This window comes from Stomoxys calcitrans, chromosome 2 (assembly GCF_963082655.1).
Source record: "Stomoxys calcitrans chromosome 2, idStoCalc2.1, whole genome shotgun sequence".
Classification (NCBI taxonomy): Eukaryota; Metazoa; Arthropoda; class Insecta; order Diptera; family Muscidae; genus Stomoxys; species Stomoxys calcitrans.
The window spans coordinates 79,088,213-79,115,870 of NC_081553.1; the positions used below are offsets into that span (position 1 = coordinate 79,088,213).

At 39.1% G+C, this 27,658-nt stretch overlaps 1 protein-coding gene across 2 annotated transcripts in view; it reads right to left on the reverse strand.

The window, feature by feature from the left end:
* Positions 1–27,658, reverse strand: part of LOC106091693 (uncharacterized) — an 869,146-nt gene that overhangs the window by 232,891 nt on the left and 608,597 nt on the right. For both annotated transcript variants that reach the window (XM_059363681.1, XM_059363680.1), the window contains exons 3-4: positions 7,948–8,156; positions 1,027–1,137 (exon numbers count right to left, since the gene is read on the reverse strand). In XM_059363681.1, coding sequence (XP_059219664.1) covers positions 1,027–1,137; positions 7,948–8,156 — 320 coding nt within the window. The remainder of the gene's footprint in view (positions 1–1,026; positions 1,138–7,947; positions 8,157–27,658) is intronic.

The following is a 27,658-nucleotide window of genomic DNA, read 5'->3' on the forward strand; positions in this document are numbered from 1 at the left end:
TGGGTTGTTTGGCGTTGTTCTATCGATACTCTCATGGTATGTGTTCGTCTGATATTCGTCTTCTATTTCCTGATATAAGAATGTTTGACAAGGATTCTAGACATTCGAGAAACTCACACCCTCGTGTAATTGATTGGCCAGCGGACCGCAAAATGCATTATAGAGAGAATTCTTAATTCGCCCGAACCGTTTGTATGGTGAATCGACTTCCGGCTAATGTTTTTCCCACCCTCTATGACATCCAGAGATTTAGGACATTTCCCGTTCTCCCCACCAATTCCTAATTTCCTTTCGTCAACGCAATGCACTGCATTCAAAGGAGACATCCCCCGCGTGTTGGTTGATGGAAAAAAAATCTTGAACACATATAGGCCAAGAGCTTAAGGATATTTTTTTTCAAAATTTTGCTATGGAAAATTGGGTCAAATAATATTTAATAAAGAGTTCCGTTAAAATGTGTTTCTCATAGACAATTCTATTAAAATTTTAAAAGAAGATGTTTCTCTAGAAATTTCTTCAAAAATTGTTTGCTACCCTAATCTGCATTCACACAGGGAATATTTTTGTGCCAGTGTATATGTAGGTGTGTTAGTATGAGTATATAGTTTTGCTCTTTTTATTTATACACAATGTTATATTCGGTGTCCTGTGTGATTTTGTTTTTGCTTTCTCTTTTGGGCGGTTTTTTGACCATATACTTGTACATGCGAATATTTACAACAAAATAAACGCGAATACATCTTTAGGGACTTTTTAAAAGATTTACGACACCGCATATGTCTGCAGGTCAAATCAGTAGAAAGACAACACTACGCTATGCGTTCTTCTCAAGGGTGAAACGCAAGTAAGCAAGCTAGCAAGAGAATGATTGTTCTTTTGCGGTTTGTATGCTGCATCTTGCATGTCACTCTGTGCCAGCCATGAAGTTTTGCGCTGAGGCTTGGGTAACAACCGTGTGACATGGTTGCTCCATCTTCTTGAACCACATTTTGTTAATGCTCTTTAAAACATGACATGTTCACTTACCGCCACGCACTTCACATGTCAGCACAATGTTGTCGCCTTCGAAGAGCGGCCCTACAGCACCGGCCACATCACGACCCGAGGCATCATACACCAGTATTTGATGAGGAGGAACTGCAAAGAGAAGAACGAATGATGCGATGATCAAAAAAAGCAGGGAATTATTTTGTAATAAATATTAACTGTTGTATGCGATGCACACACTGGGGAGTTTGGGCAATGGATGATGAGGTTGTGTCGAAAATCTAAAAAAAAACTCACTTGAAAATTTAAAGATAATGTTGTGTTTATTTATTCAGGTTTGGTGTTCTTTTCAAAATGTCAAAGTCATTATGTTTTTCAGTCTACGCATTGGGCTTCAGAGCCATAATAAATAAGAGCTAAAAATAAAACTTAAAATTTTCTGGTCCATAATTGTTTTGAGAAGTATGTTATCAACAGCTATTTAGGAACTTTTGGTCGACAATAAAAAATAGCTTTGATAATAAAACACTTTTAAAAAAGTTGTTACTCGAATGGCTCCAAGCTGTATACATTTTTATATCCTCCACCATAGGATGGCACTAATCTTGTCATTCCGTTTGTTTTACCCGTTATCCTAGGGTGGTGATGTACTAATCTAGTGATTCCGTTTATAACACCTCGAAATATTGATCGAAAACACCATAATGTATATATATTCTTGATCGCTTTGACATTCCGATTCGACCCAGCCATGTCTGTCCGTATGTCTGTCGAAATCATGATAGCGGTCGAACGCGTAAATCTCTCATATCAGTAAGTACAGTCTTATTAAAGTTTAAGCTCTATAATAAAGAGCCTCCTTTTTTACGCCGAGTCCTAACGGCGTGCCGCATAGCGATACCATCTGGTAGAAGAGTTTAACTTGGCAGGATACTATGTTGCCATCATTTCTAAGGGGATAACCACCGCTGAAAATTTCTCTGATGTTCACTCCAGGATTTGAACCCAGGCGTTCGGCGTCATAGCCGGAAATGAAACCTCTGCCCAACGGTGGTATTTGAATATAGCTCTCATATAAGCCGATGTTCAGATTTGACTTCTCGAGCCTGAAAGCCGCTGTATTTGTCCGAATTGGCAGGTAGTGTACTGTTATGATTTTCAACAATTGAGCCAAGTTCGGTTCAAATCAGTCTATAAGCTGATATAGCTCCCGATTTAACACCTTAAGCCATTACAAGCCAAAATGTTTGCCCGATTTGGATGAAATTTTTCAGACAGTGTAGGTAGTGTTCTGTAATGATTTTGAAAAACTGTGCTAAGTACGGTTCAAATCGGTCAAGGTCCTAATATAGTACCCATATAAACCGATCTCCCGATTTGACTTCTTGAGCCTCTGGAAGCTACAATTTTTGTCCGACTTGGCTAAAATTTTACATATAGGGTTCTGTTATGAGTTTCAAAAACAAATTGGTCAAGAACCTGATATAGCTCCTATATAGACCGATCTCATTTTTGGACTTCCTAATCCCAGTACAGTCCAAATCGGCCAAGAACCTTATATAGTTCATAAATAAAACGATCTCCCGATTTGACTTCTTGAACCCCTGAAACCCGGAATTTATGTCCGATTTGGCTAAAATTTTTCAGAGGTAGTTTTATTTTAATTCTTAACAACTGTGCCAAATACATTCTAAATCTATGACCTGATTTAGCTTCCATATAAACCGATCTCCCGATTTATATTCTTGAGCCCCTGGAAGCCGCAATTTTTGTCCGATTAGGCTAAAATATTTAAGATAGTGTTTTGTTATGACTTTCAACAACTGTGACAAGTACGGTTCAAATCGGTTAAGAACCTGTTGTAGCTCCTATATAAACCGATCTCTCGATTTATCTTCCTGAGCCCCTGGAAGCCACAATTTTTTCGATTTGGCTAAAATTTTGCCGATAGTGTTCTGTTACTTAGTTACAATTTTTGTCGGATTTCGCTAAAATTTTGCATCTGGTGTTCTGTTATAAGTTTCAACAATTAGGCCAAGTACGGTCTAAATCAGTCAATAACCCGATGGAAGTCCTATATAAACCGATCTCCCGATTTGACTATATGAGCCCCTTGAAGCCGAAATGTTTATCCTATTTAGCTTTAATTTTGAACACACTGTCCTGTTATGTTTTTTAATAAATTTGCTATACACAGTCTAAATCGGTCTTTACCCTGATATAGCTCCTATATAAACCAATCTCCCGATTTGCCTACTTGAGCCCTGGAAGCCTCAATTTTTGTCCGATTTGGCTTAAATATTGCAGATTCTGTTCTGCTATGACTTTCAACAACTGAGCCAAGTATGGTTTAAGTCCGTCCATAACCTGATATAGCTCCTATATAAGCCGATCTCCCGATTTGATTTCTTGAGCCCCTGGAAGACTTAATTTTTGTCCCATTTGGCTTAAATTTTGCATGCCGGAGTTCAGTTATGACTTTCAACAACTGTGCTAAGTACGGTCCTATTCTATTCAGGAACAGGGGATACCTCTCTCATATCAATGAGTGTGCCACGATGGCCTCCCGGTCAAATGTTTATAGGCAATAAATTGGTAAAACACAAAACCCTTGTATTAATGACATGGGCGAGAAATGTGATACTGACAAAAAGCTGTGGGAAAGACCGCAAAAATCCTATTGGGGGAATCCAGACCGAAACAAGACGAGGCATATACTGAAGAAAATTATACAGAAGTTCACTACGGCCTTCGGCGCCTACATTAACTACATAGCATAGGCGCAGCTACACAAGATGTGTGCAGGGCATGTAAAGAGGACGTCGAGTCCCAAAGAGGCGAAAAGTCCCATCCTTTGGGATTAGTGTTATAAGGATTCGAATTGATTCAGGGGCATATAATGCAAAAGTTCTAAGGAGTGTGCAAAAAGTAAAGATTTCCTGACATAGGAATTTCGAGTTTGTGTTTTTGAGAAATGGGAACTGGGATTTAATTTTTTGTATGGAAACTGTCGATGAACAAATTGACTTTCTACAGAGGAATACCTGTGGCCTACAGGAACTTGGGATACTACTCAAGACTGGAGAAGTGTCCTCTAGAATGATACCGTGGTTCTCCCGGGATATTCGTCCGGCTATTCACGCGAGCAATATGTCGTATTGTAGGTGGAAACGTTTCAGGAATGGCTATGATATAATGTTGTTGTTGTTATACCAGTGTTTTGTGTACTGGAGAAGGCAGTAGTTGCAGTTGAAGGTAATGTATTGTATTTATACTCACCACCGTAGGTTAGGGGGTATATTTATTAAGTCATTCTGTTTGCAACACATCAAAATATCAATTTCCGACCCTACAAAGTATATATATTTCGGATCGTCGTAAAATTCTAAGACGATTTAACGATGTCCGTGTGTTTGTCCGTCCGTCTGTTGTAATCACTCTACAGGCTTCAAAAATTGAGATATTGAGCTGAAATTTGGCGCTGTTACGTCTTTTTGATGCACGGTGTTTAAGTTCTTGAACGGGCCAAATCGGATCATAATTGGATATAGCTGCTATATAGACCGATTTTCCGATAAAGGCTCTAATGCCTATAAAAACTTAATTTTTCATCCGATTTTGCTGAAATTTAAAACAGTGAGTAGTTTTAGGCCTACCAACATCCCAAATATGGTTCAGATAACCTATATTTAGATATAGCTGCCCTATAAAGAGATCTCCCGATAAAGGGTCTGAAGCCCATAAAAGCCCTATTTGTTATCAGATTTCGCTGAAAATTGAAATAGTTGGTAGTTTTAGGTCTCCCAACATCCGCCTCAAATATAATTTGGATCAGACTGTATTTAGATATAACTGCCCTTTAGAGCGATCTCCCGATAAAGGGTCTGAAGCCCATAAAAGCCCTATTTATTATCCGATTTCGCTGAAATTTGAAACAGTGAATAGTTTTAGGCCACTCGCCATCCGAACCAAATATGGTAAAAATAGCACTGTATTTAGATATAGCTGTCATATAGACCGATATGCCGGTTAAGGGTCTAAAGCTCATTAAAGCTTAATTTATTACCCGATTTCAATGAAAGATATATATCGGAGCTATATTTAAATCTGATCCGATTTGAAATTTGATTTGAAATTTTGTACATGTGCTAGGATGTCAAATCAAACATCTCGTACAAATTTTTTGTAAAGATCGGACCTGAACTGTGGCTTCCACAGACTTAAAGGCCATTTCGATTGAAAAATTAATATGGGAGATAGTTCTTAATCTGATCCAATTTTAAAGAAATTTTTCGCAGGTATTGAGAAGTAAAATAAAACATCTCGCGTTAAATTTTGTAAGGATCGGATCAAAATTGTTGCTACCACAGCCTTAAAAAACCATATCAGATGAAAGATATATATGGGAGCTATATCTAAATCTGATCCGATTGTACACATATTGGAACGTCAAAAAAACTTCATGCAAAATTTGGTAAAGATCAGACCAAAAGTGTGGCTTCTCCAGCTTTAAGAGATATATCGGATGAAAGATATATATGGGAATTATATCCAAATCTGAATCGATTTTGATTGAATTTTGCACGCATATTCTTGGACGCCAAAAAAGCAGTTCATGCCAAATTTGGTAGAGATCGACTAAAATTCTGGCTTCTACAGTCTTAAGAGGTCAAACCGGATGAAAGCTATATTTAAATCTAACCCGATTTGGATAAAATTGTGCACATGTATTAAGGCGTCACATGAAATATTTCATGCTCAATTTTTTTAGGATCGGATCAATGTTGTGGCTACTAAAAACTAAAAAGGCCACATGGGATGAAAGATATATCTGGGAGCTATATCTAAATCTGGACCGATTTTGACGAAATATACGGACGTCAAATAAAACACCTAATGCCAAATTTTGTAAAGATCGGACCAAAACTGTGGCTTCTACAGGCTTTAAAGACCAAATCGGATGAAAGATATATTTGGGAGCTATATCTAATTCTGAACCGCGTTCTGAATAGCATTCGGCCTTGGACCAAAAGTGAGACTTGTGCAAAATTTCATGACATTCAGACATCAAATACGACCTGTACCTTGACCACAAGAATACATGGACAGACAGACGGACAGACAGACATAGCTTAATCAAGTGATTTTAAGCCGGCAAACATATCAATGGATCTAGCTCTTCTCCTTCTTAGCGTTGCAAACAAAAGCACAAAGTTATAATACCCTATACCACAGTGTAGAATATAAACAAGTAAAAGCGTGCTAAGTTCGGCCGGGCCGAATCTTATATACCCTCCACCATGGATCGCATGTGTCGAGTCGTTTTCCCGGCATCTCTTCTTGGGCAAAAAACGGTAAAAGAAAAGATTTGCTCTGCTATTAGAGCGATATTAAGATATGGTCCGGTTCGGACCACAATTAAATTATATGTTGGAGACCTGTGTAAAACGTTAGCCAATTCAAACGAGAATTGAGGCCCCTTTGGGGGCTCGAGAAGTAAATAGAGAGATCGACTTGTATGGGAGCTGTATCAGGCTATAGATTGATTCAGACCATAATAAACATGTATGTTGATGGTCATGAGAGGATCCGTCAAACAAAATGTCAGACAAATCGGATATTAATTGCGACCTCTAGAGGCTCAAGAAGTTAAGATGCCAGATCGGTTTCTATAGCAGCTATATATGGTCATTGACTAATTTGAACCTAATTTAGCACAGTTGTTGGAAGATCGTGCAAAATTTCATTCCAATCGGATAAGTATTGTGCACTCCAGAGGGTCAAGAATCAAGTCCCAAGATCGGTTTACAGGCAGCTATATCAGGTTATGAACCGATTTAATCCATACTTGGCACAGTTATTGATTATCATAACAAAACACGTCGTGCAAAATTTTATTCCAATCGGATAAGAATTGGGATCTCTAGAAGCTCAAGAAGTCAAAACCCAAGATCGGCTTATATGGCAGCTATATCATGTTATTGACTGATTTGAACCTAACTTAGCACAGTAGTTGGAAGTCATTGCAAAACACGTCGTGCAAAATTTTATTCCAATCGGATAAGAATTGGGCCCTCTAGAGGCTCCAGAAGTCAAGACCCAAGAACGATTTATATGGCAGCTATATCAGGTTATGAACCGATTTGAATCATACTTGGCACAGTTGTTGGATGTCACAACAAAACACGTCGTGCAAAATTTCATTCCAATCGGATAAGAATTGGGCCCCCTAGAAGCTCAAGAAGTCAAACCCAAGATCGGTTTATATGGCAGCTATATCAGGTTATTGACCGATTTGAACCTAATTGGGCACAGTTGTTGGAAATCATAGCAAAACACGTCGTGCAAAATTTTATTCCAATCGGATAAGAATTGGGCCCTCTAGAAGCTCAAGAAGTCAAGACCCAAGATCGATTTATATGGCAGCTATATCAGGTTATGAACCGATTTGAATCATACTTGGTACAGTTGTTGGATGTCATAACAAAACACGTCGTGCAAAATTTCATTCCAATCGGATAAGAATTGCGCCCTCTCGAGGCTCAAGAAGTCAAGACCCAAGATCGGTTTATATGGCAGCTATATGAAAACATGGACCGATATGGTCCATTTACAATCCCAACCGACCTACACTAATAAAAAGTATTTGAGCAAAATTTCAAGCTTTAGCTTTACTCCTTCGAAAGTTAGAGTGCTTTCGACAGACAGACGGACTGACTGACGGACGGCCGTACGGACATGGCTATATCGATATAAAATGTCGCGACCATCGGGAATATATATACTTTATGGGGTCTCAGACGAATATTTCGAGTAGTTACAAACAGAATGACGAAATTAGTATACCCCCATCCAATGGTGGAGGGTATAAAAAGTTAACGATTTTTTTTTAACTCTTTGCACCTTCCATCGCCCATATTATTGATACATTTTTATTTAATAGTCATATTCAATACTTACCAATAACCGTTAAATTAATTCTATGATTACGTGTAGGAGAATTCTGGAAGTCCACTCGACATCTATACACTCCCTCATCGTCCAATTGGATATTGTCGACTTGTAGTTTGGCAGGTTGTTTGGTAGTAACAAAATAGGCTCTTGGGCCAAACGAATTTGTATCGGACCAATACAAAGCCTTTTCAAAAGGTCTCCCCCGAACATCGAAACTGTAATTAAAACACGAGAAGGGGAAAAAACAAAATTAATACAATCAACTACAGAATATTGGGGAAAAACAATCAGTTTTACTTTTTGTGTATTTAATTAAAAATCAATATATTGCAATTATGTGCATCAGCGAACATGTGTTAAACACTCTGAAAAAGTTTGTAACTATAATTAAGTTGTAAAATATTGTTCAAGCTCAATGAAGCACTTTTTGTGTATGACTGCAAAAGTCCTACATTCGCACAGTACACCGTTCTGATCAACTCTCACTCGCTTAACTTGTTTTGCTTTTTGTTTTTGTTTTTGTTTTTCCTTACAGTATTGACCACAATATACTTTTGCTGTCAGAATACTTGTCAAATTGTTTTTATTGCGGGCCTTTTTTTTTTTTTGTTTTTTTGCAAGTATTTGTTTCGCTTCGCTTGAAGCCAAAGGGGGGATCCCTATCATGCGACTGCTCCCACAACAAGTCCACCGAGTAACAACACATCATTTGCATCCTTTTGAGCATCAGTTGTTCAGTGGAAGCAGCAGTGGCACCAGCAGCAGCAGTGGCAGCGGTAGTCGCTTCAATTGTTGTGAATTAAACTGTTACACTCGACTTGAGTGACAAGTGAGAAGTGAATTAAATTATTTCATTTTCTGACATGAAAAGAGTTACAAATATAATGCCTTTGTATGTGCTCGAGTGTGTACGTATGTCATTGTGATTATTTGTTTGGGGCGAATGTTTCATTGTTCGCCTGAATGGCTTTTTGTTTGTTTCCAAGTTAGAGTATGTCGGGTGAAAATTGGTTATTTTTTTATTATTTATTTTATTTAATTGCAATTTATTTTTGCTTAATTTTATACTAGACTGAATTTGCATAAAAATTGTTCATGCTTGAAATGAAACGAAATGATTGACATATTATGTTGGTTTCTTCAAAAGTGGACTTTAAAGGCAAATTTGATTTAAACGCACCTATAAACGAAAGGGGTTACATAAGTATAGTTATTTGATCAAATTTTCGAAATATGGAACGGCGTAGAATTGAAAGAGAACGAAAAACAAATGTTTGTTTTTCCTAATTGCCTAAAATGAACTCCTCCTTTCCACCAACTTTGGGAATTTTTGTAGATATTCAGCTTAAGATTTCTTGCAATCTTTGGGTTTTAGGAAAACAGTGTTTTTGGCAAAAGTTAATGATAACACAACTATTAATATCTTACACCACTCTTATGGTACATGGTAATGTAAGACAGGAAATGGGATTTAAACCCAAAATGAAAGGAGATAGATCTACTTCTAAAGGGTGATTTTTTTGAGGTTAGGATTTTCATGCATTAGTATTTGACAGATCACGTGGGATTTCAGACATGGTGTCAAAGAGAAAGATGCTCAGTATGCTTTGACATTTCATCATGAATAGACTTACTAACGAGCAACGCTTGCAAATCATTGAATTTTATTACCAAAATCAGTGTTCGGTTCGAAATGTGTTCATTCACCGTTCAGCGATGAGGCTCATTTCTGGTTGAATGGCTACGTAAATAAGCAAAATTGCCGCATTTGGAGTGAAGAGCAACCAGAAGCCGTTCAAGAACTGCCCATGCATCCCGAAAAATGCACTGTTTGGTGTGGTTTGTACGCTGGTGGAATCATTGGACCGTATTTTTTCAAAGATGCTGTTGGACGCAACGTTACGGTGAATGAACACATTTCGAACCGAACACTGATTTTGGTAATAAAATTCAATGATTTGCAAGCGCTGCTCGTTAGTAAGTCTATTCATGATGAAATGTCAAAGCATACTGAGCATCTTTCTCTTTGACACCATGTCTGAAATCCCACGTGATCTGTCAAATACTAATGCATGAAAATCCTAACCTCAAGAAAATCACCCTTTATGTTACCCATAGACTTAGAATCACTTCCCGATTCGATTATATTGGAAATATGGCACGAGGGATTATCTTATTACTATCGACATTGCCATTAACAACCTTGGAAATCAGTTCAGATTAAGATATATCCCCATGTACATGTTCCATATGATTTTCACTTTTAAAGCTTTTGTCAGCGAATTTTTTAACAAATTTTCTCATCATATTGGTCGAAATCGGTTTAGATTTAGATATGGCTCCTATAAAAATAAAACAGCACTGGCAGCATCAACCGTTGGGCAATCGTCAAAGAACAAAAGAGTTTTGCAAAAGATGTTTGTATTTGTTGCTATTGGCATTATTGGATAAGTCGGATTTGAATAAGGGAAGTAAAATTTGATTTGTTTTCCAATGCGCTTGTAAAGCAAGTCCTCTTAAAAAGCCCAGTTCAAATTGTGAGTGAGTGCTTTACAACCTATTCTATTAGGGATGGTATGTAAAGCACCATGATCCATTTGCGTCGTCCATTGATGATTTATATTGGTCGAAAATGAAATAGCGATACGGATAGAAAGTCAAATGCTTCTAGCAGCAACACACTTTTGCTGACTTTATTGAAAGCATTAAACAATGGTCTACAGCCGGACAATATCCTGCAATGGAATCTCAAAAAATAATAAATGCATTTTCTTAAAGTTCATTCTAAGTTTCATTAAAAATGCATTTATTTTCTTTTAAAAAATCCGCAATTACTTTTTGGGCAACCCAATAATATATAAAATTCAACTTATGTTTGTTTGTCGGTTTGTTTCTTTGTTCCGTATAGACTCAAAAACGGCTGAACCGATTACCTTAAAATTCTCACAGATTGTATAGCTCAATGAACACTAATCCCCCTTTCGCCACTCCAGCGCTTAACTTTCCTAATTGCCAACGCAATGCACTGCTTATATAGGGGACATCCCCTGCGTGTTGGTTAAGTGAAAAAAAAAATATATATATAAGATTCAAACGGAAGTATTAAAGAGCAGAGTACGAATTTTATAATAAAAGTTGGGTCGATGTACCTGGGGGCCACCCTAGCCCCAAAACTACTTTAATAGGTTTAGTTCACTATCATGACAATATGGCACTCAAATGAAAGGTATTCGGGAGTAGATTATGAATATGGTCGGGAAGTAGGAATAGGCTTTAAAATTTATTCATAACGGAAAGGGGCGCACCCTCCATCGTTACCCCAAAAACCTCACCCAAAATCAAAAGTGGACCGTATTGTAAAGAAAAGTATGCGGGAGTAGATAACGAATCTGGCATATAAATTCATGTCGAAGTATAGGGCGTCACCCTACCCCCACAAAAATGCCCAAAGCGGGCACATTAGCCAATCACGGATATATGGGACTCGGCTTGTTTGTTCCGTATAGAATGAAAAATGGCAGAATAGATTTTCTCGAAATTCGCCTATTATGTAGGTTGGTCTGGAAGGAAACATACGCTATATAATTTTTCGATATCGGAAGGGGAATCAAAAGAAGACCGATCGGGACAATATAGATATCAAATGAAAGTTATTGGAGAGTTGAATACGAATAAGTATTAAAATTTGAGTCGAAGTATCCATCGATCCGCCCCAACCCCAAAACTCCCCCAAACAGACATATTGGACGTTCATTTCAATATGGGGCTCAAATGAAAGGTATTCGGGAGTAGATTTTGAAGCTGGAATACAAAATCAGATTGAAGTATAAGGGGTCACGCCAACCCTCAAAAACGCCATTAGACCATTAGTACACAGCGGGAAAGGTATTTGATATCCAATTTTGGAGCCAAGTGTTTTAGGGTTTGCCCTAAAGCACCCCCTAAACTGAACTTCATTTCCGCTGGGAATAAAGGAATTTGATATCCATTTTCAGTGCAAAGTGCCGGTGGCCACCCCAGCCTCAAAACACCCTCCAAACGGTTCATATTTACCGGTCATGGCAATATGGGGGCAAATTCTCACACATCAATTAGTGCTTTCCGATTCAAGTTTAAACTCAATGATTAGGGACCTTTTCTTATAGCCGAGTACAAACGGCGTCCCGCAGTCCGACACCTCGTTGGGGAAATTTTTTTAAATAACCATTCATGGCATTGAACCTCGCAAATATTGCCAACATTTAGAGGGGATATACACCGCTTTGTCCGATGTTCTCGCCAGCGTCATAGGTTACAATGGCACGAATTCGATATCCACATTCAGAACGAAGTGTCCCCACCCTTAAAAGATATTAGAGAGTTAAAAAAGGCGCGCCGGAGCGGGCCCGGTTCGGCTAGTATATTTATCTACATCCGCCCGATTTTGACAAATATTGCAATAATTTGGTAATTTTTTAACTGATTCCTACTAAATTTAGGAAGAATCTTGAGTTAACTGGCGAATTTCAAAGCAATCGGTTCAGACTTAGATATATTTCCCACACATATGTATCGCCCAATTTTTCACTTCGACGGCCCACAGTATTGCCTGACCGAAAAATCTTGCAAATAATTCTGGAACTTTTGAACAAATAAAGATATTACACGAAGCTAAACAACGTCAATATTGAACTGTTTTCCAATTAGTGAGCAAAATGTGTTCCTTAAGTAGGTCCAGAGGCTGATCCACGGGGCTTGACAGTTTTTCACCTCGAGCATGACAAATTTTGAACTGCTTGCCAAGCAGTCATTTATGTGCCAATGAAAAAAGAAACAAGCCCTCCGAGAACATGTTGTCTTGGCGTAGGATTGTGCCAGCGGCACAATCTTGGATTGACAGAACCCTAGTATTCTCATCTGGAAGATCATGTCACACGGCTGGATCAAAGCTATAGGATGTAGTTGACCTGGGGGTTTACATTGAGAAACCAGGGACGGAGATCTGTTTTAGACTACGCGACCATAATACGGTACTGCAGGCGGAGAACCGGGCGTTCACGGAATGCGTGAGAAGGTGTGGTGGTAATGCGAGGATGTCGAGTATGAACATCTTTACGAATAGTAAACAGGCCATAAGGGCAATAACAACCTGAACGGCAAGTTCACGATCAGTCTGGAGATGTAATAAGGAGTTTAACGCCTACTCTGAGGATGGCACAATCCGCATCGTTTGGGTACCGGGCCATTGCGGAGTAAGGGGGAATGAGAAAGCGGACGATTTGGCAGTGGAGGCCAGAGAACTGCCGTCAATAAACTTGAATATGTCGAAACCTTTCGGGTCGACGCAGTCCAAGTTAAAGGCGTGAGCAACGAATGCGCATGTAACCCTGTGGAACAGCGAAACGGTCGGAAGGTTAGGTTAGTTCAAAATGTGTGATTCGTTCGATGCCGCTTCTCCCCGGTAATACAGTTCGGCTCCCATATTTTATGAAACGTTTTCTCTATGGTTCGAACCACGGAAAGACCATCAGAAAAATTGTTCAGCGGTGGTTGTCCGCTCCTAATTTCGGCAACAGTTGTGAGGTACTATGCCATGTAAAACTTCTCTCCAAAGAGGTGTCGCACTGCGGTACGCCTTTCGGACTCGGCTATAAAAAGGAGTTCCTTTATCATTGAGCTTAAAACTTGAATCGGACTGCACGCATTGATATGTGAGAAGTTTGCCCCTGTTTCTTAGTGGAATGTTCATGGGCAAAATTTGCAATTTGCATTTAAATATTTCAACCACTACCACACATGCTTTCAAGAAGCACACACCAATAAAAATTGTAGTAGCATTAAAAATGTTATTCAGCTTTATATAATGGTGCCTAATGTTTCTCACTTCAAGGAAATATTTCCTTCGGCGAAAGATTCTTTACTTGATATGAAAGAGTTTTTATATTAAATAAAAGTTTAAAAGACCATTAATTAGCGTCTTATATACAAATATCTTTTAATGAATGCCAAAATATCGATTAATGTTAGGAGAGGCGGAGGCCACCGTAGCGCAGAAGTTAGTATGTCCGCCCATGACGCTGAACGCCTGGGTTCGAATCCTGGCGAAACTATCAGAAAAAAAATTTTCAGCGGTCGTTTTCCCCTCCTAATGCTGGCAACATTTGTGAGGTACTATGCCATGTAAGACTTCTCTTCAACGAGGTGACGCACTGCGGCACGCCGTTTGTCCTATAAAAAGGAGGCCCCTTATCATTGAGCTTAAAACTTGAATCGGACTTTACTCATAGATATGGAGAAGTTTGCCCCTGTTCCTTAGTGGAATGTTCATGGGTAAAATTTGCATTTGGATTTGCTAGGGGATTGACTTTTGGGCAAAGAAAACGTTGTACCTTGTACAACGTTATACTTAAGAATACAGAAAAGCTTTTCAAAGAAAGGTTAGCAAGTCCGGCTATGACGCCGAATGCATGGGTTCAAATCTCGGCGTGAACTACAAAAAAATTTTCAGTGGTGCTTATCCCGACACTACACTCATTGATATGAGGGAAGTATTTCCTGTTCCTTAATGGAATGTTCATGGGAAATTTTGTAGTAGTAGTAGTTAGTAGTTAAAGTTAAGATTGTTTGAGGCCACCGTTGGCATGCCGTCTTTTATGGTGATCGTCTGAATTTAAATCCTGACGAGAACATCTGAAAAAGGTTTCAACGTTGGTTCAACTCTGCGTGCTGGCGACACTTCTGAGGTATTTACCATAGGAAATTTGCCGTGAAAAGTTCCCTTCTTAGTGGTGTCGCTCTGCGGCAAGCCATTCGGGTTCAGCAATAAAATGGATTTCCCATATCATTGAGCTTAAACTTATATCGGACAGCACTTATTGAAATAAAACAAGTATCCCGTAATCAAATGTTATAGGAAAATTTTCAAAACAAATAAAATTGTGAGTCATCCATTCAGTAAAATGACAATCAGCTATTTCTAAGGCGTGTTTAACCTTGAGTCTTATCATATAATCGTTACAGCTTTGGCTGACCTTAAACAAAATCTTTGAAAACCTTTAAATTTTCATATTTCCTCCACTGCAAACATAAATTTTAAAAATTTTTTCCCATGACATTTTTATTGCTCTAAGCTTTAAAAATATTTGCCCTTATATATCATAATTTCTTACTGAAGTTTAACATATTTATCAAAAACTATTTAACATCATCTTATCAACACATCCTCTTTTTGGTTCTGTTTTGTGTTTTCATTTTGTCTTCGTCCAACGATAAGGGACAAGGAGTAGAAAATGATGATGCTATTGCTATTACTGTTAAGGAAAGTCCGTAAAATTTTAGCTTTCCTCTTTTCATCACACTTCGGTATAGCTGAAGCACTTTGGCGTTTTCACATTTAAAGAGAAATTCTTGCTAATTAACAATAAACCACAACCATTATGTTTGTTATTTTTGCAAAAGAAAAGTAGAAACGAGAAGGAGACATTGAGGTACGACAAGACCAAGACGCGGAAATGTACTTCGTCACCAGAAGAAGACCATTGACACTATGCTCGCCAACGACAACGATGACGACAGCACAAGGACGACGACAAATACAAAACTTAATTGCCAACATTTATCACAGGCAACAAACGCAAAATGATCTTGGGCATAGGAAGGAATAAAATGAAAATGTCAGAAATGGTTGGGAAGTTTGTAGGGAAATATAGTCAACAATCTTTTAAAAACTAACAAAGAAAGAATGTCTGGAAATTAAAAGCACAAATATGGGTGAAAAATGAAGGAATGGGTCTTTTGCAGTTGGAGACATAGAATAGGAAAGGGTTACCAAAAAGGCTTGTGAAATTTTAAAGAAATTTTAAAAACTCTTGTAGATAACACTGTTGAAACAACAAAAAAAAGGTGTTAAGTTTGACCGGGCCTAATCTTGGGTATCCTACACCATGGATTCCGCTAAAACGTGCCTTTATTAAATCAGTTCGCATTTGAATTATTCTACAACAATCAAATCGGGAATGAGTCTCAAGTAGTCATATAGGAGAATCGCCATTTACGGGGCGTATATCAGTATATAAGCTGATTTGGATAATTACAGCAGTCTTTATATGATTTCCGGCAAATCAGGTTAAAATTAAGGCATCTAGCAGCTCTAGAAGTTAAATCCGGGAATCGGTTTATATAGGAGCTATATCAGTATATGGACCGATTCGTATTATATTTGAAATGGGTGTTGGAAGTCATAGCAAAAGCCTTTGCGCAAAATGTTGGTCAAATTATATTGGGTTGCCCAAAAAGTAATTGCGGATTTTTTAAAAGAAAGTAAATGCATTTTTAATAAAACTTAGAATGAACTTTAATCAAATATACTTTTTTACACTTTTTTTCTAAAGCAAGCTAAAAGTAACAATTGATAACAGACAGAAGAAAGAATGCAATTACAGAGTCACAAGCTGTGAAAAAATTTGTCAACGCCGACTATATGAAAAATCCGCAATTACTTTTTGGGCAACCCAATATAAAAATTGAGGCTTCTAGGGGCTCAAGAAGTCAAATTCGGGGATTGTTTGCATGAGGGCTTTGTCAGTATATAGACCGATACGGATCATGCTAGGCACCAATGTTGTGATGGAAGTCAGAGCAGAAGATCTTGTGCCAAATTTCAGCCAAATCGGATGAAAATTGAGGTCTCTAGGAGCTGAGGAAGTGAAAACTAGGGATCGGTTTATATGGGGGCTACATCCTAAAATCTGAACCGATATGGCCCATATGCAATCCCTAACGACCTATATCGATAAGAAGTATGTGTGCAAAATTTCAAGCGGATATCTTTATTCGTACGTACGTTTTCGTGATTTCGACAGATGGACGGACGAGCATGGCTAGTTCGACTCAGAATGTCTAGGCTCTCAGGCAAATATTCCGAGGTGTTATAAAGGGAATGCCTAGATTAGTATACCCCCCATCTTATAGTGGTGGGTACAGTAAAAGTAAATTTTTGGTAACTTTTGAAAACATTGCATTTGTACCATCAAAGCTTCTAACCGATTCTACTATACCTCGCATAGGTCGTACCATGGGTTTCTCTGGAGGAAGGTTTTTGGTACCCAAGTATGGATTTCGCCACATTTTCCTGTATTTGCCAATTGTTTGCCATTGTGTTGCTATAACATTGGGTCAGTAGTAAAAATGCAAATTTTGCCCATGAACATTCCACTAAGGAACAGGGGCTAACTTCGCACATATCAATGAGTGCAGTCCGATTCAAGTTTAAGCTCACCGATAAGGGGCCTCCTTTTTAAAGCCGAGTCCGAACGTCGTGCCGCTATGCGACACCTTTTTGAAAAGAGAAGTTTTACATGGCATAGTACCTCACAAATGTTGCCAGCATTCGGAGTGGAAAACCACCGGTGAAAATTTTTTTCTGATGGTCTCGCCAGTATTCGAACCCAGGCATTTAGCGTCATAGGCGGACATGCTAACCTTTGCGCTGGCCTCCTATTGGGTCAGTAGTATTTTCCTCAAAAAATTGGTCTGCCGAGTATATTAAGTCCCTGCCATTTATTTAAAAAGATGGGTAAGCAGAAGAACACCTCATTGAGGTGTAATGTCTCCTCTACTTTGGAACAAAACAATATCTTATTGTCCGTGGAATAAAAAGGTGTAAAAGTAGTCGTATTTGCTGATGACATGGCTATTGGTGTTAAAGGAAGGTTTCCTGGCACTCTTACAGATATACTTCAGAAAGCTCTACGTGCCATAGCTACACCTTCTAGCAAAAGTGGTCTTTGGCGTAAATTCTTGCAAGACAGAAGTAGTTCTTTTCAGCAGGAGTTACAAGTGACCTACATACCACATGTCTCCTTGGGAGGAGAGTATGTTCATTTTACTGAAATCGCAAAATACCTGGGTGTTTTGCTGGACAGGAAATTGAACTTCAAATCCAACATTTTGGAAAGGGCAAGAAAGGCAACTCTTGCCCTATATCTACAACAGAGCCATTGACAAAATTTTAGAGTTTAAACAGCGTGTCATGCATTAGGTCTTAACTGCATTTGTCACCTATATGCTATATGGTGTTGTGGTCTGGTGGACGGCGCTTCAAAAGTCCACTACTCTTCAATTTTCAACCGGATCCAAAATTGGTTGATATATTGTGTTGTGGTCTGGTGGACGGCGCTTCAAAAGTCCATCTACCCTTCATTTCTCAACCGGATTCAAAGGATGGCTTGTTTGTTCATCACAGCCACACTGGGGACGATACCATCTGATGCACTGCATCTAATGCTACACCTAATGCCTCTCGACATTGTGGCGAAGCAAATTACTGCGACCGTTGCTGTGAGGATAAGGAAGCTTCTCTTTGGTCAAACATTCTAGTGTGGGTTACGCCCTGCCTGCGCCACTTTTTGATACAAAGTACTGTACCACTATTCCTGATAGAACCCTTTGGAACTATACAATATCCCTGGTAATAAAAGTTACATAGACTTCTACACCGATGGTTCCAAACTAGACGACCAGGTAGGCTATGGGGTGTTCTCTGAAAAACTAGAACTTGTCATATCGAGAAGATTACCCAACCACTGCAGTAAGTCCTTGCAAGCAAAGAAGTGGTGGAATGCCTAAGATATAATATAATAACGACAACTGGCATTAATATCTTCTCAGACAACCAGGCACCCATTAAACCCCTGGAGAATGTATTTCTGAATTCGGAAACCATCCTCGACCGATGCAGATCTTTCAACGAGATGGCTGTACAGTATTTTCCCTTTCTGGGTGTCGGGCCACAGAGATATTCCAGGGAATTGTTAAACGGACGAGCTTACGAGACTAGGAACTACCTTACACATTCTAGGAGTACTGGAATCTATGGATATTCCTTCAGCGACGTATAAGCTTCAGAATCATTCCCGAAGGGCAACAAATGATAGATGGTCACAAAGTGGGGACTGTGAGCAATCCAAATTATGTGGCCTAATTTAGACTTGAAGGGGTCTAGCGCATTGCTGTCACTGGATAGAACAGACGTCTCAGTCATTGTGCCCATCATGACAGGTCATTGTCTGATTGGAAGACATGCTGTTAGACTGAAGGTTGCTAGTAACGGCTTCTATCGCAGCTTTGAGGACGTCGAGGAAGAAGTGCCCACTAGAAAACTTTATCGAAATTGGAAGCAATGCATTTTTATGCCCACCATCATTTGACAGCCATTCCTTTTCTAACACATCGATATATTCATTTCCGATCCTACAAAGTATACATATTTCGAATCGTTGTAAAATTCTAAGACGATTTAACGATGTTCGTGTGTCTGTCCATCCGTGTGTCCGTCAGTCGTAATCACGCTACAGTCTTTAAAAATTGAGATATTGAGTTGAAATTTTGCACAGACTCGTATTTTTTAAGACTCGTAAGACTAAAGTTCTTAAAGGGGCACAGTGGACTATATTTTGATATAGCTGTCATATAGACTGATCTGCCGATTTAGCGTCTTAAGCCTATTACAGGCCCATTTATTACCCGATTGCGCTGACATTTGGCATGGTGAGTTTTATTGAGCCCGCAGATATCCGATCCAAAGATGGTCCAGATCGAAATATATTTGGATATAGCATCCATATAGACCGATCTGCCGATTTTGGCAGATCACTGTTCCAAATTTCGACTTCGCTGAAATTTGGAAAAGTGATTTGTACCAACTTTCCCAAAATCTGTACCGAATATGTTCCGGACCGGGCTATATTTAGATATAGCTGGTATTGAGACAAATCTTCAGCTTTAGGGTCTAAAGACCAAAAAGGCGCATTTGTCCTAGATCGCAATATACTGTGATGTAGCTGTCATATAGACCAATCTGCCGATTTTGGGTCTAAGGTTTATAAGTGGCGCATTTATAAGCGATTTGGCATAGTGAGTTGAATCAAGATTCCCTACATCTGTCCTGAATATGGTCCGGATCGGGCTATATTTAGATATAGCTGCCATAGAGACCAATCTTCAGGTTTAGGGCCTAAAGACCATAAAAGACGCATTTATTCTACGATTTTGCTGAAATTTGAAACAATGAGCTTCTTTAAGACTTCCGACATCCAACCCAAATATAGTGCAGATCAGACCATATTTAGATATAGCTGTCATATAGACCGATCATCCTAATTGCGGCTTAATCACATGAACGACGCACTTATTACCCGATTTCGATGAAATTTCGAACTGTTACTTGCATAGAGCTTATCGGCTCCTGAACTTAATATGATCAAATTTTCAAGTGAAAATTTTAGAGAAATCGGCCAAAAAATGCGGATTTTATGGTCTTAAATTGCCAGATCGGTCTTTATGGCAGCTATATCTATATATAGTCCAATTTGGTCCATTCAAGAACTTAAGAAGAAATGCGAGTCTGTGCAAAATTTCAACTCGATATCTCAATTTTTAAAGACTGTAGAGTGATTACAACTGAGGGACAGACACACGGATATCGTTAAATCGTCTTAGAATTTTACGACAATGTTGGTCATACACAATTTTTTTAAAATTTATCCCTAATCCTTTTCTTTATAATAATACAGAGCTTAGCTAACTTCTGTAAATTTTCCATAAAATTCCAAAATTTGGCCCAGCCGAAATTTATGTAGAATTCTTCCCAAAATTTTTCCTAAATCTGTAGCTTCTCAAGCAAATCCCCATTTACCAGTCAGCGATAGCGTACGTTTCACGCAGTCACGCCCGTTTTGTTGGCCGCACATTAAGCGGCCGCCAACGTCTAACCATGCCGCGGGAGACATTTCAAAAAATACAGCCATCATAAGATGAGGAGAAATGTTTAGGGGGGTCTGTTGGGGGCTTTGTAATGTGTGCACAGCACCATGTCTTTGCTTTCTGATGCTTTGTGTTGCTCTTGGCCTCTGCTGTGCCTGTGAATTGTCGCTGTGAGCTATGTTCGGTTAATGCATCCACCACAAGCCACAAATGACGACATTTTTACATTTGTGATAAGCATGAGAAATATATGCACAAAGGATATAAATTGTGTCAGCGGCAAATATATAAAATCACGCTCTCAACGCAGAAAAACCCACAACATTCTTGAGAAAAGGTTACCAGAAGGCACTAGCAATAGCAAAGGATATTTTACACTGAGAAAAACTTGCGATTGTGTCAACTGAAGAAGAAGCATAAGGAAGGGAATCATAATTGTCTCTAAATAAATTTCTCTACAAAACGAGTCACTATGGTCAAGCATGTTCTTATATCCTGCATTATATTTATGAAATTTTTTCTTGTGTACACCTTCTGTATCTCCAGACATGGTCTGTGTTAGCCTCAGTATTTGCCTGTGTATGTCTATATGCATTTGATTTTAGCCGTTTATTTTTCCCTTCCATGAACACAATGTACGTTATCACAAAGAAACGAGGACGGGGACGTCTTGAAGAATGAATGAAGTAAACGGAGTCACCAAAATCAACAATGCAAACAATAAACGACAATGACGGCGAAGACAACGACCAGGACAGTGACAATCTCCGCCGCATGATACGACATCAAGCTTAGAAAGCCGGGCCAACAGCGTACAAACAACAACAAAAGCATATTAGAAGGCGACACCCAACGATTACACCGTTTCACCAGGCAATTGATTTATTTGGGATCATAGGTACAATACCGTGGCCAGGGCCGGAGGAAGGTGTGAGAAAATTGTTTTTGGGGCGCGGTTGTGTGATGAAGCGTGCAATGATTGGCATCCGTTTCATGCCACCAACATTTGAAAAGGTACTTAAATGGCAATATAAACCGGAAAAAAGGTAAAGACAATTTAGTCGAGTGAAAGGAATTAACTTGAATGGGTTCAGTTATAATACAAAGACGTTTCGCCTTACATAGAACAAAGAGAAATATGAAAACGATCATAATAATTTCAGTTTTTGGTAGGAGGCTTAAATTTGGATGTTCGTATAAGTCTAAGTACAAGAATTAAAAGTACTTCTAAAAAAAACATATTTCTTTAAATATAATGAAATTTGTGCCTCGTGTGTCCACATTTTTGGGTCATTGATCCTTCTTCGATCTACACTACTTTGTCCGTTGGTTGGAGTTATTATTTACATGTGGTATAAAAACATTTTCCGATTAGAAAGTCGGAGAGCACCGGAGAACCGGAACTGAACGGGGTCCGGAGCAAAAGCCTAGTGGAATTTATAATGATGAACATAACAGTACTAAATCCCTCCCTTTTATGCACCCTCTCTGCTACGGTTCGCTCCGAATCCATGCAGCTGATACGAGGGGTGCTAAATAAATTTCTGACATTTCCGTTAAAAAGTTGAAAATTGTTTGGCATATTCGTTCTAAGAAGGCTTTGATGAACGACCATTATTTCTGTTGTTTACAGTGACATGAAATCTTAATTGTACAAACAAGTTCAGTCTGGCCGAATTTTGTATACCCTCCACCAGGGATTGCATTTCCCGGTATCTCTTTTTAGACCAACAAAGGATAAAAGAAAAAAATTGCAATGAATCCACACTGCTTGGAACATTGGATATTGTATCAAGGATAACACAGTGTTCGTTGCCGCCACATGACCAATGAGAAACCTCCCCTAACCTTACGGCAGTGGTCGCTGCAATTTGGGTAGCCACAATATCCAGAGGCATAAGATGTAGCATTAAATTCAGTGCATCAGATGGTGTCGTCCTCAGTGCAGCTGTGATGCACAAACAAGCCATCCTTTGGATCCGGTTAAGTATTGAGCAGTAGGTGGATTTTTGAAGCGTCGTCCACCAGACCACAACACCACATAACATAATAGGTCTGACAACTGCAGTATATACCCATGGTCTAAATCCCCAACTATTGCCAATAGCTCTCTTGCAGGTGTACAGAGCTAGAGTGGTCATTCTTGCCCTTTCCAAAATATTGGATTTGAAGTTCAATTTCCTGTATTTTGCGTTTTCTGTAAATGGGACATTCTCTCCACCCAAGGAGACAGGTTCCACTGCAGGCAACTTGTATCTCCTGCTGAAAAGAACTACTTCTACAGCGGTGGCTTAAGAAGTCAAGATCCAAGATCGGTTTATATGAGTGCTATATCAGGTTATATTCTGATATGAACCATACTTTGTACACTTGTTGGAAGTCATAGCAGAACACTACATGCAAAATTGTAGCCAAATCGTACAAAAATTGCGGCTTGTAAGGGCTCAACAAGTCAAATCGGGAGATCGGTTTATATGGGAGCTATATCAGGTTATAGACCGTACTTAGCATGGTTATTGGACTTCAAAGCAGTACACTTCATGCAAAATTTCAGCCCAATCGAATGATAATTGAGGCTTCTAGGTGCTAAATATGTAAAATAGGAAAGTTTTGAAAGCTTTCGTAATTTCGACAGACGGACGGAAAGACGGACATGGCTATATCGACTAATTAATGGCCAGCCGATCAAGAATATATATACTTTATGGGGTCACAGATCAATATTTCGAGGTATTTCAAACGGTATGAATAGGTTAGCGTACCCCCCATCCTATGGTGGTGGGTATAAATAAGAATCAATCAGCTATCAAAATGTGAAACGAATGGCAATATCCGTTAGTAAATACGAAATTAAATTTAAAGATAGCGTCTTTATTTTACCGTTTTGGATTTTTGGCTCCTTTTCATTGCTAAAACCCTACGAATAATCAAAAATCTTTAATTTTGGGACAAGTGATTTTCAGTGCACCTTTCCTTAAAAAAGGTTTGTTCTCGTCAGTTTTGAGTGCTACATTATTGTTATGACAATGCGAGTGGATTTAGTGACATGATTCAAGAACCACGTGAATTAGATATTACAAAACCGGGATGTTAACAAAGGAGGATGGATAAGACTCGCAGACAGTGACACAGTGGCTTCTGTGTCTGAGGGAAATCTAGTTAATCGTTGACTAAGTGACGTGATTCATGACACCAGGGCGTCTTAGTTCTCATCACGCCGTGAATGAACGTAGGCGGGTTGATAAGAAGCGCGAATAGTGGCTCAGTGGCTTAGTGGTTTCCTATCTGAGGAACACCGGCCAAAACCCCGGCTAGAAGAATTTGAATACTGTGGCGTTAGCTCTGACAGCTAAAAATAGAATCCCGTGAATCACTCATGGAGTGACGACATCGGGACTCATTGTCTCCCATACTAAAGAACAAAGAACAATATATGGATTTGGAGACATGACTGAAGCACTACGATACTATGATATGGTTCAATCAACCCAGCAAAAACAATTCCCGTGATTTAATCATTTTCTACGTGATTAGGGCACAACGTGACTCTGATTACAGCTTAGTTCACTTCTATTCGTGTACTGATTCGAGCACAAGATTAGAGACTACGATGAGGTACATGGACTAATATGCAAGTCCCGCATGAAACACTGGCGATTGGGGGCTTAGGGACGTGATTGGTTTACTCTCGATGTAATGAGGGTACTACAATACAGTGATATGAGGTAGGCGATGGGTGGGATGCGCTCTACTTTGTCTCAGGGGCTCCTGTGTGTGAGAGATACCAGTCAAAATGCTTGCTCCTATGAAATCGGAGGCTTTTATTTTAAAGTTTTACGCCCCCTGCACTTGTTTTCACTCGCCCTTACCTGGGCAGTCAAGCGACCCAGTAGCTAAGTTGAAAGCGTGCGTCGGATTCTCAGTGCGGGGGTTCGAGTATTCGCACTACTCGGTGCGTCTGTTGAGGGGCCTAACACAACTGTGCTAAATTTTACTGAAATTGGTTAATTAATTCACCTTTTGGGGCCCAAAACCTTAAACCGGGAGATCGGTGTATATGGCAGATATTTTCAAATCGTAACCGATCTTGGCCGCATTGAACTGGAATGTCGAGAGTCCTAACAAAAATCACTGACATAAATTTCAGCAAAATCCGATGGTAAATGTGCCTAATATGGGCTCAAGACCTTAAATCGGCAGATCGGTCTATATGGAGACTACATCAAGATATACTCCAATACAGCCCATTTTCGAACTTAACCTGCCTATGAACAAAGAAAGAATCTGTGCAAAGTTTCAGCTTGATATCTCTATTTTTAAAGACTGTAGCGTGATTAAAACAGACAAACGAACGATCGTCGACATCTATCGACGGTATAGATATTGAGCAGTCAGATGCTCTGGGCATGCAGATACAATATGACGTTCATTGAAGCATTCAAGTGTTTGGGTTTTCTTAAGCGGTGCAGGAAATATTTCACCTTTTCTGATCTTCTCAATATCTATACTACCTTCATCAGGCCGAGGATGGAATATAACTCTCATATATGAGCAGGAGCTTAAACATCATCCTTGGAGTTACTTGACCGGGTTCAACGGAGAATGATGGTGTTGATTGCGGACATTAGAATATCCAACTCTAATGTTTCTCTTGAACATCATCAGAATGTGGGTAGCATTGTATTGCTCTATCGTCATATTCATGGCGTGTGTTCCAGGGATATTCGTCTTCTTATCCCTGACGTTAGGATGTTCACCAGGAATACAAGCCTTGCCATGAACTCACACCCGTTGTAATTGATTGGCCAGTTGACCGAACCATGCATTACCGAGAAAATTAATATTTTGCCCGAAAGATTCGTAATCGACTTCCGACTAATGTCTTTCTCGCCGACATTGACGCTCAGAAATTTAAGACGAATATCAATAAAGACTCCTCCCTCTTTCCCCCTCCAACCCATAACTTTCCTATTCGGTGTTCTGTTACGACTTCAAACAAGTGTGCCTAGTACGGTCCAAATCGCTCTTTAACCTGATATAGCTCCCATATAAACCGGTCTCTCGATCATTCTCGTTTGGTTTCCAGAAGCTTAAATTTTTGTTGGTTTGACAGAAGTTTGTTATGTAGAATAAATGTATGCCCTTCAAATAAATTTATTTTGTATACATTTTTAGTAGAATCCATGGTGGTGGGTTCGTAAGATTAGACCCTTCCGAACTTAGCACTCTTTTACTTGTTGACTTTTTAAATATGCAATCGACATTTTACTATCTGACAATAGCAGAAAATGTTCTCTGCTTTAGCAAAAACAAAACGAGTTCTATGCGCGGTATCTCTTTTTAAACAAAAATGGAACATTGAATAAGAATCGGATGAGAATTGCGCCCTCTAGAGGCTCAAGAAGTCAAGACCCCAGATCGGTTTATATGACAGCTATTTCAAAACATGGACCGATTTAAACCATACTCAGTGTAGTTGTTGGAAGTGATACCAAAACACGTCGTGCAAAATTTGATTCCAATCGGATAAGAATTGCGCCCTCTAGAAGCTCAAGAAGTCAAGACCCAAGATCGGTTTATATGGCAGCTATATCAGGTTATGAACCGATTTGATCCATACTTACCACAGTTATTGCATATCAAAACAAAACACGTCGTGCAAAATTTCATTCCAATCGGATAAGAATTGCGCACTCTAGAGGCTCAAGAAGTCAAGACCCAAGATCGGTTTATATTGCAGCTATATCAAAACATGGACCGATATGGCCCATTTACAATACCAATCGACCTACACTAATAAGAAGTATTTGTGCAAAATTTCAGGCGGGTAGCTTTTCTCCTTCGGAAGTTAGCGTGCTTTCGACAGACAGACGGACGGACATGGCTAGATCGACATAAAATCTCGCGACGATCAAGAATATATATACTTTATGGGGTCTCAGACGAATATGTCGAGTAGTTACAAACAGAATGACGAAATTAGTATACCCCCCTCCTATGGTGGAGGGTATAAAAATACTGGTGATCCAAATCTGTGATCCTGTTGTCTCTATTACTTTAGTCGAAACTAGATCAGCCTGCTTTGTTACCACAAAAAAGGCCGATACCATGGCAAATAGTGTAACTCGGTAAGCTCAGTTTTACGCCAAAATAGAATAACTATGTTTAATTCAAATCTAAAAAAGTACTTCAAACTTAGCCAAAGGAATAGAAATCAACCCATTTGACCCATTTAAATTCCAACCTTCCTTCCTACCTACCTACCTAAGAAGTAGCGTCTCCCAGGCTTTCGAAAGACAGACAGACAGATAATTAGGGATTCGCGTGCCATTGTTTTTTACACGCTTGCATAATATTTATCCCCAAATCCCCTATCTGCCCCGGATAATGTTCATCACACGAAAATATGGGGACAGTAAAAAAAATTATTATGTAACAATGTAAAGTAAATCTTTAGTATTTATTTTCTCATTTAGTTTGTCCTTGGTCCTAATCTGTGGGCGGCAATAAATCGTGCCTTATTTGAATATGATCAGGAAATGGTTTAAACACCACCATTGTACCATTGTTGGGTCTGAAGTAAAAAAAAAACAAGAAAAAATTGTATGATAGTCATCGTACATTGTGTGCTGACATTAGCGTACAACAATAAAATACTTGAAAAAAATCGCGACAATGTTTTTTATCTATTTTTTTCTATTTCCTCAAATCCTTCAGAGCCAAAGTTTGCTGATGGAGAATTAGAAAGTAAGAAAATGTCAGTCCTAGAACTAATACAAAAGAAATTGCTTGGAATCTTTTATTCGTCGTCGTTGGGGAAAAAAAATGGATAGGTCACGTGACATGCAAAATTTTTCCTTTTTGTATGCCAGACAACAGACAATGGGGGGACAGACAGCTAACAAGACAGCCGCCTGGCACAGGACAACCTTTCAGCCAACAGCATATTCTAGCTTCCTCAGAAGCCCTACGAAAG